At 35.3% G+C, this 15,246-nt stretch overlaps 1 protein-coding gene across 16 annotated transcripts in view; it reads left to right on the top strand.

Moving 5' to 3' along the window:
• The window catches only part of PLEKHA5 (pleckstrin homology domain containing A5), a 169,805-nt gene extending 155,269 nt beyond the window's left edge, over positions 1 to 14,536 (top strand). For 9 of the 16 annotated variants that reach the window (XM_042795236.1, XM_042795233.1, XM_042795235.1 and 6 more), the window contains 7 exons: positions 271 to 386; positions 1,708 to 1,917; positions 4,664 to 4,819; positions 6,157 to 6,284; positions 7,101 to 7,246; positions 8,437 to 8,521; positions 11,547 to 14,536. In XM_042795236.1, the coding sequence (XP_042651170.1) occupies positions 271 to 386; positions 1,708 to 1,917; positions 4,664 to 4,819; positions 6,157 to 6,284; positions 7,101 to 7,246; positions 8,437 to 8,521; positions 11,547 to 11,565 (860 nt within the window). In that variant the 3' untranslated portion in view covers positions 11,566 to 14,536. Of the gene's footprint in view, positions 1 to 270; positions 387 to 1,707; positions 1,918 to 4,663; positions 4,820 to 6,156; positions 6,285 to 7,100; positions 7,247 to 8,436; positions 8,542 to 11,546 lie in introns of all 16 variants that reach the window. The other 7 variants (XM_042795243.1, XM_042795241.1, XM_042795245.1 and 4 more) reach the window with 1 other exon arrangement.
• Positions 14,537 to 15,246: the final 710 nt, after the last annotated feature.

The raw sequence follows: 15,246 nt of genomic DNA, 5'->3' as shown, positions 1-15,246 counted from the left end.
TCCTACAGACAAAATTTTTATGTTTATATTTTTATGTCCAGCAATTTCTTGTGCCATGTGCAGTAGTCTCCCATTCAGTTAGCTAAACCTCAAGCCAGGGGCTAGTCATCTGCCTGTGTACCCTGACAGATGTGATAGTTAAACATTGAGATCTTTGCTGTCTTTTGAAGAACAGTTTCCAAGGCTGACAACATGTATTTTCCTGAAAACAATAAACTGTTTTGGCAATGTTTAGCATAGCGCTTAGTATATTGCTTTACTGCTTCACAGGTTCACATTTTCCTGTTGGAGTTGTACCACCCAGAACCAAATCACCAACACCAGAGTCTTCAACAATAGCATCCTATGTCACTTTGAGGAAGAATAAGAAGATAGATCTAAGAACGGTACTTTAAAATAACCTACGAGCATTGGTGGATACTGATGTGTTCATTTCTAAGTTTAATTTCTGTAGTTACTCCAAAAGTTGTAGTTATTTTTAATTTTCTTTACAAAAACTTCACTGTTTTAAAAATATAATATACTAGGTTAATAGAGACATCTGTAGAAAGAATGACAAAATTATAAAGGTTGTGAATGTTAAACTGCATAGAGATTTCACTACACTCAATCTGGGCAAGAACTGAATGGTAATAATAAATCTACTAAGCTACTGAAGTTCACGCTTGAGTTGAAAGGAAGCACATTAGGTTAAAACTTTTGAAGAACTTGTATGTGGCTTCTGGGGCAATGTAACAACCCTTGTATAACAAATACTGGCTTTTATTTATTTCATTACTAAAATGATTTGCAAAATACCTACAGCAGCCAGAAAATAGGGATACGGTAAGCAACGTGTTGGTAATAAGCCTGGAATTTCACATTAGAGAGTCTTGTAGTCTCTGGGTTGAAGATGGACATTTACATCTAGTTCGTGCAAAAGGGAGGAAAACTTTTGCCATAGTTACATCATGAACAGAGAAGTTGTAGGAATAATGCGGGAGGAGAGAGAAACTCACAGGATTTTGACTGGAGAAAGAATATCACTTTTCAGAAGTGAAATCGGTTACTCTGAATGTACTGAATGCATCTGATTAGCCCAAAGTAAACTTTTTTCTGTTGTACAAAGTACAGATCTCTCTGAATATCACTGAATTTCAAGAACAAAGTAGGTAAAGTAATGGTTGTTATTTTGGGAATAATATAATGCTTAGAATTACAGATTTTTAAGTGGTGATAAATTCCCTTTGTTTCAGCCTGCACTTGCTGTTAAGTGCTGTCCAGTTGTAGTTTTTTTTTTAAATAAAAAGGCAGAAATCACTATTAGATCAACTGGTATAAGTGTCCTGGATCATTAAATTTTGATTATGTTTCTGTCTCAGTCAAATAACATGTGTTTGCCTGTTACGTAACATCTGGTAAATTGCTTCAGCTTGATAGGATGTCTTTAAGAGAACATCTATCCATTTTCTTAATATTTATCATTAATGGTGGTACTGTCAGTGTTCAAAAAAGCAGATTATTCCTTCCTTTTATTTTGAATCTCATGTTTCATTTATTAATAATTGGTTCTTGTGCTTCTTTTACATACGTAGGAGATCTTTACTTGCCCACTGTTCTTCTGCTTTTTAGTAAATCAATGGATGATCTTTTCTGATAAGCTAAACAGTTCAGAATATTGTTTTTTTAAAAACAAATATATATTTGGGTTTTTTTCTTCCATTTAAGGAAAGACCAAGAAGTGCAGTGGAGCAGCTGTGTCTTGCAGAAAGCACACGGCCTCGAATGACTGTGGAGGAACAGATGGAAAGAATAAAGAGACACCAACAAGCTTGCCTGAGAGAGAAGAGAAAAGGACTCAATATTATTGGCGTTTCAGAACAGTCTCCTTCACAGAGCCTGTTGTTTCTCAGAGATAATCCATTCAAATTGGCACAGGTGGGTCCCACGTTATTGAAAAACTTTAATGTGTCCAATTTAAAAAAAAAGTAACAAAATTGTTCTTTTTCCAGAATCACATGATACGATAGGTGTCTATTTGAGACTGCCAGTATAGAGTAACGGTCACAATTCTCTGCCATACACAAGAGGAAAGGAGAAGACAATCTTCATGCTTATACCTAATGATAGTAGAAGTCACTTCTTTGTCTTTTTGGAAAATAAATAGTTCAAATCTACGTATGTTTGATTATGCATTGTGATGTTTGTTAGCAGATTTTTTTGTCAAATTTAGCAAATAACATGAAATTGCAAGCTGTGTGACTTAAAGTAGTGTCAGGGAGCATCATGATTCAGTTGATGTATAAATTATGAAGATTTTTCTTCCATGTAATATATTCAAACATCTGTAACATTTTTACGTAGGAATGTATATTTATGATGATAGCTTTTAGCTGGTGCTCTTTTGCTGTGTTTTTTGAACCCATAAATTCATAAAAATAGAACCCTCAATTTTGTTTTCATTCATTCTTAAACACTGAAAGCAAAGAAGTGAGTTTATTAAATGATCAGGGGTGGGAAGAGAGAAGCAAGATATAGCTGCTTCTCATTAACCAGGAAATACTATCCTGAATATACATCTGGAAAAAACAAAGAAAAGACAACCTCACCTAACAAACAAAAAACGCCACACCACTTCAAGACAAAAATATCAAGTAGATTCAAAGTTGTGGATATTTGACAGCATACTACTTCTTAAATGCTAAGAATTAGTTTTCTTTTTCAATAGCTTAATGGAGTTATCTTTGTTTGTTTGTTTGTTTTTTATCTTTTTTTTCCTGCCATACCATTTTTTCCTCAGACTGCACTGGTTTTGATTTTCCTGTTTGGGGTATTTTTGGAATATTTTTTTTTTACACTGACATGGAAATGCCTTCTTTCATATTCTGTACACATTTTAACATCAGATTTTCCAAAACCAGTTGCATTGCACTGTAAAGAGGTCACATATTTCCAAATAAGTTTTAGGTTTGGTTTGGTTTGGTTTTTTTTTTCCTATAAGCATGCTAAACTGCCTTCAGAGCTATACAAAAGTTACTTTTTCTTCAGTAGCATTGGATCCCTAGAAGACACTAAATTCAAGTTTTGCATTTCCACTAGAGCATGTGTATTTGGAATGACATCATGAATGTTATATACAAAGGCGGCTCCTACAAATATTTTTGTGATTAACGCTGACTTTCTCAAGAAGAGGACATGCAGAGCAAAACTTTGCAGATGTTTCTTTTCATAGTTTTTACAGAGGTGTTGGAGCTTTACCTCTTTTCTATTTCATACCTCAAGGTGAAGAAACTGCACTTGTGTATGTGTCAAACCTGGTTAGTTGGCACACTGGGAGCTCAGTGGGGGAAGCGGCCAAATCCTCTGGGCCAGCACTACTTGCTATACAGAACTCAAAAGAATTTTGTTTATATCAGCATGTTATTCAATCTTCTGTGTGAAATCAGTGCTACGTGGATAAGAAATTTATAGAATAAGTGAGAACATGTCTAAATTGAATATTAAGCTAGTAGTCCGTGCTACAAAATCACTTTATCTATCACAACTTTAATTCTTCCAGAATGCTATTTGGCAAAAAGCCCCAAGATGAGATATTACACTGTAGTAAGAGCTCTTATTTTTAGAAGCATAGTTTTATGCCTATTGATTTTTATACAGAAAAATGGTGCAGTGACATTAACTGCTGGAAGTCTTTTCAACAGGCATTTGGTTATTTAAGAATTGGAGGAAAAAAAGGATTTTATAAACAGCATACCGTGTAATTTTTAAGTGATTACCAAAACACAAAAGGAAGTTGCTTCACAATTGTTATTGTTTGGGACTAGTGTATGATTTAGGTACATACTTCAGTTAGGAAAGTAAGGAGATTGATTTGTGAACTGACTTACATGGAATTTCCTCTTAACAGAGTTCATGTGCTAAATCACAGGAATTCATCCACAAGATTTACTACTTTCATGGCTCCTATTTTTCTCAGCCCTACTATTAGTTTGATAAGACTTATATGAACTTCAGTTCAGTTTGCTACTCTGACAACATAATGTTCACAGTTCACAATCTGAAGTCATCTCTACCATCCTTCTTCAAGTTTTTTATATCAAATTATTCTCTGTGCAATGGATTATTTTTTTTAAAGAGTAAGTAATATCCTCTGTCATTATCAGGTGCTATGTTGTCCTCTGTTAAATCAGTTAACAGCATAGGCTTGGAAGATACCCAAGATAATTGGAGAAATGTGCACACAGGTGCACTGTGACTTTTGTACTGAGAACAGATTTTTATTAATTTTTTTTTTTTAACCAGGAAAAGCTATTTTTAAAAAAATCAGTGCTTATGGATGCAACTAAGAATGCTACTAAGCCTGTGTGTGACTGAGCTAAATGGGAATGAAATTTCAGAAGATAAAGGTGACTAAACAGGAATGCTGGAGATCAGGCAGGTAGAAAGTACAATAAACTTAGAGAGGAAAAAAAATGCTAGACGGGTTGAATTGTTTTGAAAGATACAAAAATGAGAAAATTTAAGTACTTAAATTTTCCATTTTCCTTATTGCAATGTGGTATACTTAAGGTTTTTTAAGTTTTGGGTTTTTTTTTTGTCACAGTTAGAGGACAACACAAGACACAGAACTGAGACCGTGATTACTTTTGTAAGAATACATCTATATATCAATTTTGTTCCACAGAATCGAAAAAAGGATGACACTGTATCAAGTAACATGAAGGGATTAGAGAACACCAGTAAAGAAAATAATTTGAAACAAAATAATGAAAGTCCTGGAGAAGAAATAGTGCAACTGAAACATGGAGAACAAGCACACAATTCAGGTTTTACTGAAGAGGTACTAAACTGTCCCATATCGAACTGTTGTTCATCAGCCTGTCTTGCAGTAGAAAAATATTTTGAGCCACAGACAGCAGAGTATAGGAAAATGAGCTAGTTCCTTCTACTTGGAAGATTAAGATATCTTTTTGGCTGTAACAAATATTCTATATAGAAGCGTAAAATTCTATCAGATCTGTCTGTAGCTGAGATATTAAATTTTCTTGTATATGGTCTTTCTAAATTTCATTTTACTGAATTTTACCTGTTACTATCTTGATTAGAAATTTACAAAAATATGGTCTCCAATTCTTTGGAAACAAAATTGATACTAATGCATCTTTAAATAATAACCATTGATCTGTTCATTGCTTAGGATATCCCAGTGTAGTTTTTGACAGTCATTTAAAATACACCTGACTTTTTTGTTTGGTTGGCCATAGTGCATCAAATAGTTTATAGGAAGCAGAAGAAAGCTGACACAACAATATATACATGGAAGTAAGCAGTAACTGTAGTTTGTGCTATTTGGTCACTGGATTGGTTTCTGTCTTGAAATAGTTTCAAACTCAGTTGACAGTGAGTTACCTTGGTGTTCCCAGCACTAACATGCCCTGAGCACTCAGCAGAAACAGACTGACTGTGAAGGATAGATTACTGGAGTTGTTTCTGCATAATCATATCCTGCTTATAGTTTAATATTTTTTTAAATCTTGTGTAGAGGGTTTTTTTGCTGCTTTTCTATCCATATTCTTTGATTAATCATCATTTGCTTTTCCTTTTCCTCACTTATTTTCCTTTTATTTTCCTGTTTTGTATTTAGCTTTTTTTAAACATATGTCTGATGGAGAATGGTATAAAATCAAATAATTAACATCTGTTGTTATTGTGTAAAAATACATTCTATTAAGAGTCTGTTGCTGTGTTACGTATGCAAATCTTTTAAAGGAAAATTATGTGATACACTTACATTGGTTATATCTAATGAGACCTTTAGAAGCAGTGTTCAGGCTTATCAGCAATATATTCCAGTAGCTGGAATCTCTGTTCACATTATGAAGAGTGGGATACCAGGAAAAAAAAAATAGGCAGGCTTCAATACAAAGAGTTCAGATAAATTCTGGAAGTTATTAAGCCAAGCCCTGCCCACTGGCTCTGGTATAAATTTCAGGATAACTCTATTAACCTGAATGGTGGTATTGATAAAAATTTCTTAAGTTATGTAATTCTGAGTTACTAAGTATACATGATGGCAAAATTTGTCTGTTAATAAAACTGTTTCCTGATACTGTATTTCTTATCTGCCACTTAGTATGTGTTACAGCTTTTTGTTTCATGATTTCAATTTTTTTATAGCTGACAAAAACTGATGATATTTTATCAGATGCACATGTTGTATCTGACTCAAAAGAAGTGGGTAATGAAGAGAAAGCAGAAAAGGAAAAGAAAAATAAGTTGGAAGAAACACATGATGGTGATATAAGGTAAAAATAATACAAGATGTTCAGAGGCTATTTTAAACTTGCACATTGTATTTATTAGCTGAACAGATCAAGCAACAAATGAAATACTGCCATAAATACTCATGAGGTATGTTTATATGTTTTTGAGTGGTTTACATATAGAGAAATATAGTGAGAAACGTGACCGCTGCAGGCATTCAGTAAGAGGTGATGAGTTAGTGGGTAAAGGAATGTTTATTTTCAAGTATTGCCCCAGTTATAAACAGAATAAGTTCATAATCTTTGCTTTGGGATACAAAATGTATTCAGTAATGTCAATTCAAGCTTTGTATCAGTCTATTATGAAAGCTTCAGCCAGAACGTCCATAGCAAGCTCTTTGCTGCTGTTAGGAGCAGATCAAACAGCTTATTCTGTATCTCCTGCTTTAACTTTTACTTTACTATTTTGGAGTATTGCAGAATTAGAGGAATATTGTGTATTCCTCTTTAAGGATTCATTACTGAAGTGTAAGTTGCACTGTAGATCCTAAGTGAGTTCTTACATTAGGTCATAACTTCCTCACAGCACCCTTCAGCAAAATAGATATCACGCAGTAGGAAATGGCATGAGTATGTAAAGGAAAGGAATTAAGTTTGAAGTACTTTTTTTTTTTTTTTCTTTAAGTCTAACTTTACAAGGTAGAAGGGTTCCAAAATACGTGCTTAATTTATATTACACAAACTTGCAAGTTCCAACTTTTTTCTATTAACAGAAGTAAATTGTAACTCCTATACTTAGTGGTTAACACCTGAAATTAAATTAGACTGAGTTCTAAACACTGTGCTTTTTTTAACCAGCTTGCAGAGTGTGACCACAGTTACAAACCACAAACCCAAAACCAGCTCAGAAGAAAGTGAAGTAGTTAGTGTTCAAGAACAAGAAGGGATTATGTCTTCATTTGAATTAGCAGTACAGTCTTCAAAAGGAAATCAGGCAACAGCAGGTATGGAAGAGTTTGACTGAAGCACAACTTATACATGTAAACATATATATGTAACTTACATTTAAAACTTCATTTCATTTTGATTATATCGTTTGATGCTCTGAAACCCTTGTGAATTGAAAATGCTGAGCTAGTCTAGGTGTCAAGTGTATGATTTTGTAACCTAGAGAAAAATAGTTTCCCAGCAGACAACTACAGAAATTCCTTTTCTCTGATGTTTTAATGGAGATTTAATAGTTGCATTTAATTCAGGGAATTAAATAACTATTGCCAAAAATTGTTTCATACTACAGTTGTTGGTTAGAGCAAATCCTTCCCTATTCAACTTGTTAGAACAGCATCTCAATCCTGGGTATGTATAGATTATTTACCCTTATCTCCTTGCTGATGGATGGCCTCAGGTGTGCCCAAGATTTGAGGAATCCTTGAGAGTTTCCAATATATCTAGTAGATTTTGAACTAGCAAGTAAAAACCCTAGTTTGGTTGTATTTTCAGGAGTAAGAAAAGATGAAGAAACAGAAAACACTAGCTGACTGGTAAAACAACTGGTGGTGTATTACTTTGCAAGAAGAGAAGGCTGGAGTAAAGCAAAATTGTTTTCAAAGAGGAAAAAAAAAAAAAAAAAGGCAAGTGTGTAGGGGAGGAAGAAGGAAGAAGATAGTATTTAAAATATTATTACGATATTTGGTGACGCAAATAGTTAAGTAAGCCAAATGGTTCAATTTATGGATATAGAAGGTGACCTGGACCTTTGTAGTGCAGTCAGCAGTCTTTTCTGTGACTTGATAATCAAAACCAGAACTTGTAAATACATTTTACAGTGCTCAGCAGAATAAAAAAATGCTTAGTTTATCTGAGCTGGGATATAAAGGTGGGTCTGGGAGTATCCTGACTAGTTAAATTTTACATTTTTTTCCCCCCACCCCCCTCTCTCTTTACACCATAAATAACACATCAGCATTCATGTGTCCATTGTTTGTTCCTCTGGTGTTCTACTAGTTGTTTATAGGCCTAAGTAATGATCCTTCTTGAGAGCAGCTATATTCTGTCCTGAAGTTGTGCTTATTGAGCTGATCAGATTTTGTCTTTACTTGTATAACTTCCATTTGGTTCTGCTTATATTTATTATGGCTTGAAATCATGCCTTCTGTAACTTGTATTCTTTTTTATCTTGCTGTATGACACACAGTGAAAAGTTTGCCTTCTTCACCAGAATCGTCATTGTCACCAGCCCCATCTACACAGACACAGCTCACAGAAGGATCACATTTCATGTGTGTATAGTTACAGAGAAGTATGTCTGTTTTTTTTCCCCATCTCCTGTCATTTTCCTAATATTTTTCTAAGTATAGTACTCTAGGTTTTTTTCCGAGAAACATCTGTAGGCAGTACTTGACAAGACAAAGTTATCTGCAGTGTTGAATAATAAACTAATGAGAAAACAAAACAAATACATGTATTGATTTGCCTGCAAGTAATGTATTCTCTATCCAAGTACAAAGAGAAAGGACTGATTGGCCTATCAAGCACATTCTCCACAACTGGCAAGATTATAGCCCTTTGAATTACATGAGAGACCTAAGCTTTTGCAAAACAGATACCCAGTTAAGGTATGAGCATTGGGTGCAAATGAATCTTGATGCTTCAGTCATGGTAATAGGCTACTAGACTGAGATCTCCAGATCTCTTAGTGATGCGTAGGAGGGAATGGTCTAATGGCCCAAAGAGACTTAAGGCGTAGATGCCTGAGGCATGACAAACAGGAAGGGAAAAAATTAGGGTGGAAGAAATGTAACAATTACAAAACTTTTTTTTTTTTTTCTTTCTGTAGAGATAGCCCTACAGCACTATTCTTCCCTTCTCATAGTAGGTGATTTCATCTAGGAATCAAGTTAGAAAACATGAGTTAGGCTAGATTTACATGTTCCTACCTGTAGTCTTACCTACTTAATGAGTGGAAATGGAAATATAAGCAAGCATATTTGTTTATACAAGTGTTTAAAGAAGTTAATAGGATACCAATGTGAATGCTTCAGCACTTTACCAGCATTTAAATCAATCCACATTTCTTTGTTGTCAGGAAGTACTTGTTTAAATAAGCTTTCTACTAAAAGAATGAGCTTTGTTTCAATGGTAATGTTAAATGACATAGCTAATATAACTTAAGAAAACTTAAAAATCGAGATGTTTTCAGTCATTTGGCATGAAGAGATATGAAAATCCATTTTTTTTTACTGACTGCCCCTATCTCCATTGCCAATCTTTCATCTTAGCAAAATTAGACATATTTATCACAGATACCTTTCTTGTATGAACTATGGGCAGGAAACTATGTTCTTAAAAAAAAGGGGGGGGGTTAAGGGCGGGAATCATTTTCATCTTTTTACTGACACCTATGTTGCTGACTTCCTGATGGATGTGGTCTGTCAAGATTAGATTTAACTTGAACTTTAGTACTTTTATTCAAAAGGTTTATTACAGAACTATTTAAAAAAGATAAATGGGACCATTCAGTTTTTCTGGGAATACCAATTTCTGGGAGTGCTTTTCACTTTCACTGTATGAATACACACGCATTTATTATGCATCTTCTTTTTAAATAGGACAAACATTAAACCATCAACTTTGTTTCAGGTCAGTAGTGAAACTGAAACTGCACTGCTGAATTCTGTCCGTAGCCACAGCATGCCTGTCTTGAAAAGGGAGGCAGTCTATATCTTCACCAGAAATTTATTACCAATTGCACTAAGTTGCTTTCAGCTCTTGTCATCAGCTCCAATGATCAGATCAGCAAATTCATTTTTTTAAGGATTTATGCAAAATACAAGGCTAGCAAAAGTGAAGTGCTCATATAGTGATCTGCTTTGTAACTTAATGCCTAAGTCTTGACACCCCACAGCGTGGTGTATCCTCATAGGTGGCTGTAACATTGCCCCGTTAAGTACGATTCTACAAATAAGCCTTAATTGCTCCTGACAAAACGGTGCACCTGGGATGGCACTTGTAAAACTAATGCTCTGCTTACACGTGCCTCAGGTACAATGAAGCAAGGATTCTGGAATTTAAAATACACCCTTTTTGGCTGTTTAGTGTTTGAACTGAGTTGGAAAAAGCATTGAGCTATATGCATATACATTCCACGTTTCTTTGCTGCACCTTGATGTCTCTGTTGGTTGTTTCCTAGGACTTCCAAAATAAATTCATGCCGTGAGCTGGGCCTAGTATACGTAAGAGATGTGTGAAGCCTAGACTGCTTGCCTGTGCTGTTTACTGCCCCTTGCCTTCCGGGGCTGTCGTTCGAGCATTCTGGTGCCTTGCACTTTGCTGGAAGATAGGTCTTTTAATGTGCGAGAACTCAGTGTCTCTCGGATGCAAGAAATCCTATGTGGCAGAGGGAACTTCAGAGCTGTGGGATCAGCCCTGTTCATACACAACCAAATTTTTCAGGCAGCATCTGGAAAATGTATGGTAGATTTCAGAGAATAATGAGGTAATACCTATATTTGGCTTTTATGGTCAATTAGTAAAATGATACTCTTGGCACAATGCCGGGGGAATTTGGCATAGGAAATTGGTAGCACAGGATATTGTAGGACTAAGGGAAAACCCATTAACACAAAGCTACTTTCTTTGTCACGGCTCTTGCTTTGCAGAGACAAATCTGGATGTGTACCACTAACATTGTTACATTTTAAGCATTACATTTACACTGAGCAATGGAGGGGTAATGAAATTTTATACAGCACCTGAATTCAAAGCTCAGAAACATTTTTGCTAACAAACTGTTAAAAACTATTTATAGAAGTCCTTTCAGCAATTAGCAAAATGCAGCAAGGTCTGGGTGGAGCACTTGAACTTCAGAACACCTTACAGCTATGCTGCTGTTAAGGTGTAGCAACTGAATAATACTGCATCCCTCTTCAAACCATGGGTCATTTGTAAGAGCAATTAGGGTCTTTGCTATTATTACTGGTTTTATATGAAGAACATTTGGAGATGGTCATGTACAACAGGATGAAATTCTCAGAATACACAACCTCATGTGAAAGCCTGTTTAAATTTGAAAAAAGCTTGCTTTTGCTTCTTGCTGTCAGAGTTTCTTGACAGCAGTGTTATTCGTCAGGAAAATTGATTTTGGAAGCAACTGATTTCTAAGATACTTTATTATGTTCTGCACCATTGATAACTACTGCTAGGATGAGGTCAGATATTCTTTGCTGTGTTTAATCCCAGGAGTTGCTTTACACAATGTTCTGTTGTTGCTAAAATAGAGTAACTTAATCTGTGTCTGTCTTTCAGCACTAATGGCTTCTGTTGAAACAATTCATGCCTGAGATGTGTGGACCTGACCAATGAAAATATGAGAAGATATTGTACAGTATATTTTAAATCTATGAAATTCATAGTTCTGATGCTTTTGGCCACAGAGCATCATTTTATCACTTCCTGGAAAATGTTTATTCCAAGAGAGCTTTAAATGGCCCACATGTACACTCAACAACCTTCAGATTGTTCTCCTGATACCAGCTTGCTGCTATGATTTCTGTGCACATAAAATAAAGGCTCTTTTTAATGTGCAGCCTCCAGTCAGAACTTTATCTGATATTCTCCAGAATTTAATGTTCTTTTAATTACGGATCATATAAGTTTACTTTTTTGCTTCTTTTACATGCATAACTTGGTTAATTTTACATATCACCACTAAACCTTGTTTTACACTTTTTAAACACTACAATTTATTGTTTTAACATTTTATTTGTAAAATTTTTATATATATATATACATATAGATATATTTAAAATGTGCCATTTTTATTATTGCTTAGTAAAATATGTCCTGTTTCTGCTGTAATTATTTCTTGGTCAGGTTGCAATGTCAGCAGTTACTGCCACACTTCTGTCAACATATTCGTTAATGTTAGTGGTTACTTTTTCTTAAATAAAATGGAGTGTAGGTATTTTGAGGTACTGGGCTTTTCCTTCGCTGGGTTAGGGTGTGTACAGCAATAAGCAGGTTTTCAATCCAGTACTTAGTTTGTGTACAAATGTAATTATGTTCATTGTGTATATATTATACAATGAGCACATACGATGTAAGTATAAGAAGCCACTTACTATTGTTCAAATACAAACGTTCATATCCCATTTCTTTTATATCATATTAAATAAATGTTGATGTTCTTAAGGACTTGTATGGTTAGTATTTCTTCCAGCAAACAGATGTCACACTGTGTTCCACCTTTTGATGTGGGGAATGCAACAATTCTTATCTCATTGGCGACATCACCTGTAAACCAGAGTAGCAGTGACAGACTCTTAAGAGATTCCAGTCTTCCTCTACGGGAAAGAATAAAGCTGCAACACAGAACAAAAAAGACAACCTGAGACTGAGACGCAAGAAATACAGGTTCAGCTCCTGACTCTCCCAGGCTTGTGTCGTGATGTTGGAATAATCACTTAGTCATTCTGTGCCTCCATTCCCTGCCTGTTTACTTGAGAGGTAATAGCCTGTCTTACTGGGGTGTGGTGAGTAGTAATTCGTTATTTGCAAATGTTGAATGCAACTTCCAGTGGGGTTAAGGAGGGAAATATGATGATTCCTTGAGGCTTTGACATCTGCAAAGCATCTTCTAGAAACTGAAAGAAAACCTGAAATAATTTGTCAAGTGTCATCGTACTACAGATGTTACTAGGTTCACTTTTCCATCTTGCACAGCTGTCTGAACTCGCCTGAGACAAAAGTCGTTTAGAAAAGAATGATGAAAAATTAAAAGATTTAAGGGAAAGCTTTTGAATCTAGGATGTAAAGCTAAGAAATCTTTTAAAGATTCAGGCAACTGCTGTGTACTTCAGTGCATGTGTGTGCCATAAGTGGTAAGGCAAGTTTCATAAGATGACAACCACCAGCTCCTGTTGTGCTTTTTTATCGTATAAATCATATCCTGTTCAAGTTAATATTGCTGTACTAGAGACTATATAATTCATTGTGCTTTTCCATAGAAGAGTGCCCGGGATTAGCACACACTTTGAAATTAACTCTTTATCATTGCCCCCCTAAGGAGGAGCTTGTGTTCATTGTACTCTTCCGCCACTCCCATCTCTGTTGCCAGTTTTTCCTGGGTTTCTTTGCCACAGAGACACAGGCTGCGCTGTTTGTCTAGCTGTCATTTTGCCATTTACTTTGAAAAGCGAAGAAACAGGAAGCAGAATTTATCAGCAGAGCTTGAAGGGTCATAGTCAAAGAGATGGCTGAAGCAAAGAAGGTGAATCATGATGCAGGCAGACAGCATCCAACTGAAAGTTTGACCAAATAGCCTTTCTTCTTTTTTCTTTTTTTTTTTTTTTTTTTTGGAACAGTAGCCCCATATTAGTGTATCCTGTCATCCAAAACACAGCAAAGAAAAGGAATATGTTGATTTTGATTTTATTTTTTTTTTTTTAATTGCTCAACCAGCTGAGGTTTAAGTTCAGTGGCATCACTGGAACACCTGGGGCAAAGCAAACAGGACGCACCCTGTTCTCTCACTAACCCTTCTGGAGAGAGCTGTTCAGCTGTTAAGCTTTGCAATCCCTTTCTGTCCTTGCTGCCAAGAAAAGAATTGCAACCAATAAAGGAAAGAATGACTAAGTGGTTTTTGGACATTTATAGATCTTGCCTGTGTTCAAAGCGTTTGTCAGTTTGGAGTATCTGCAAAGTACGTGCAGTTTGTACTGAAACTGGGGGAGGGTGGGAGAATTAGCAAGTTTTTGCTGGTATGACTGTTGGCAAAGACAGCAAACGTAAATGATGCAGGAATGTAATAATGCTCATAGACTATAGTTTCACTTCCTGTGGGCACCTGCAGCAAAGACTTGCAGTTTCATTGGGTGCTCTATTTTTTTGTGTCTTATGGAAAAAATGTATGGCTTTGTGTTATCACAGAGCATTTACTGTCTCTTACCTCATCAGAATAACTCATCCTAGTGATCATACTCCTGAAATATAGAAATATCAGAATACTGATATTGTCAGCCTTCAACATCTATTTTCAGTTTCTATCTAGGGTATTTTTATATTTCTCACTGATTGCTTTATTGGCTATTGCACTGACACTTGTATATATGGAACGTGCTTTTTTTCAAAAGCAAGAGTCCTTAGGAATAATGCAACACATTCTCTACAGATGTTCATGCTTTTCAGAACCAATTACATCTATTTTTGTCTTTTGTTCACCATTTGCATTGTTCCAAGACTACTAGAGAATGTGATTCTTTTAAGTCCCCTAATAAAGTGACATTACTCAAAAGTTATAGTTGGTGTCTTGGCAGTTTTTGTGTGTTGTGGACTGGCTCAAAGAGAAAGACCTCATCAGGCAGTGGAAATCCAAACCTTGTTTATATTATTACTGAGGGGGGGAAAAGTAGTCTTCAGTTAATATTTCCTCATAAATATACCTGTTATAAAATGAATCCAATAAGGTTCTATATTCAGGAAATCAGAAAAAAACAAAACAAAACAACAGTTAATTTCTATCTATACTACTTTAATTGGACAGTCTGGGAAAGAATTATTACCCACCCTATTGGATCCACTAGATGTAGTAACCAGGAGTACATACGTGAAAAATGTTCATGGATTACACTGTTAGTAATAGATCTACTAAATTCTCTAGTATTTGGACTGGCAGCTTAAGTTATAACCTGATTGAGTAAAGCAGCAGAGTGGAAGATCTTTCATCAGTGACAGTGCTAGATAACTCTTGCCCCAAACTTCTCATTATATTGCAACAATAAGGTGTTTATATTTTTTTCTTTTCTAATAAACAAACAATAAATAGTACCCATTCAGATCTCAGAAGTGGGTCATCATGTCTTTTACTTTTTTTTGTCCCTGAGATCCTGGATTTTGCTATTCTTATTCTTTTAAATTATTCTAGGGTAGTTAGTCTTACTTCAGTTTGAATTCTCAGTTAAAATGTTATTTTCCATCCTTTGGAAAGTTGACATTTAAATGGCAAATG

This window comes from Tyto alba, unplaced genomic scaffold, assembly GCF_018691265.1.
Source record: "Tyto alba isolate M040663 unplaced genomic scaffold, T.alba_DEE_v4.0 Super-Scaffold_21, whole genome shotgun sequence".
Classification (NCBI taxonomy): Eukaryota; Metazoa; Chordata; class Aves; order Strigiformes; family Tytonidae; genus Tyto; species Tyto alba.
Note: the sequence above shows the minus strand (reverse complement) of the source record. Positions and strands in the feature narration are given on the sequence as shown.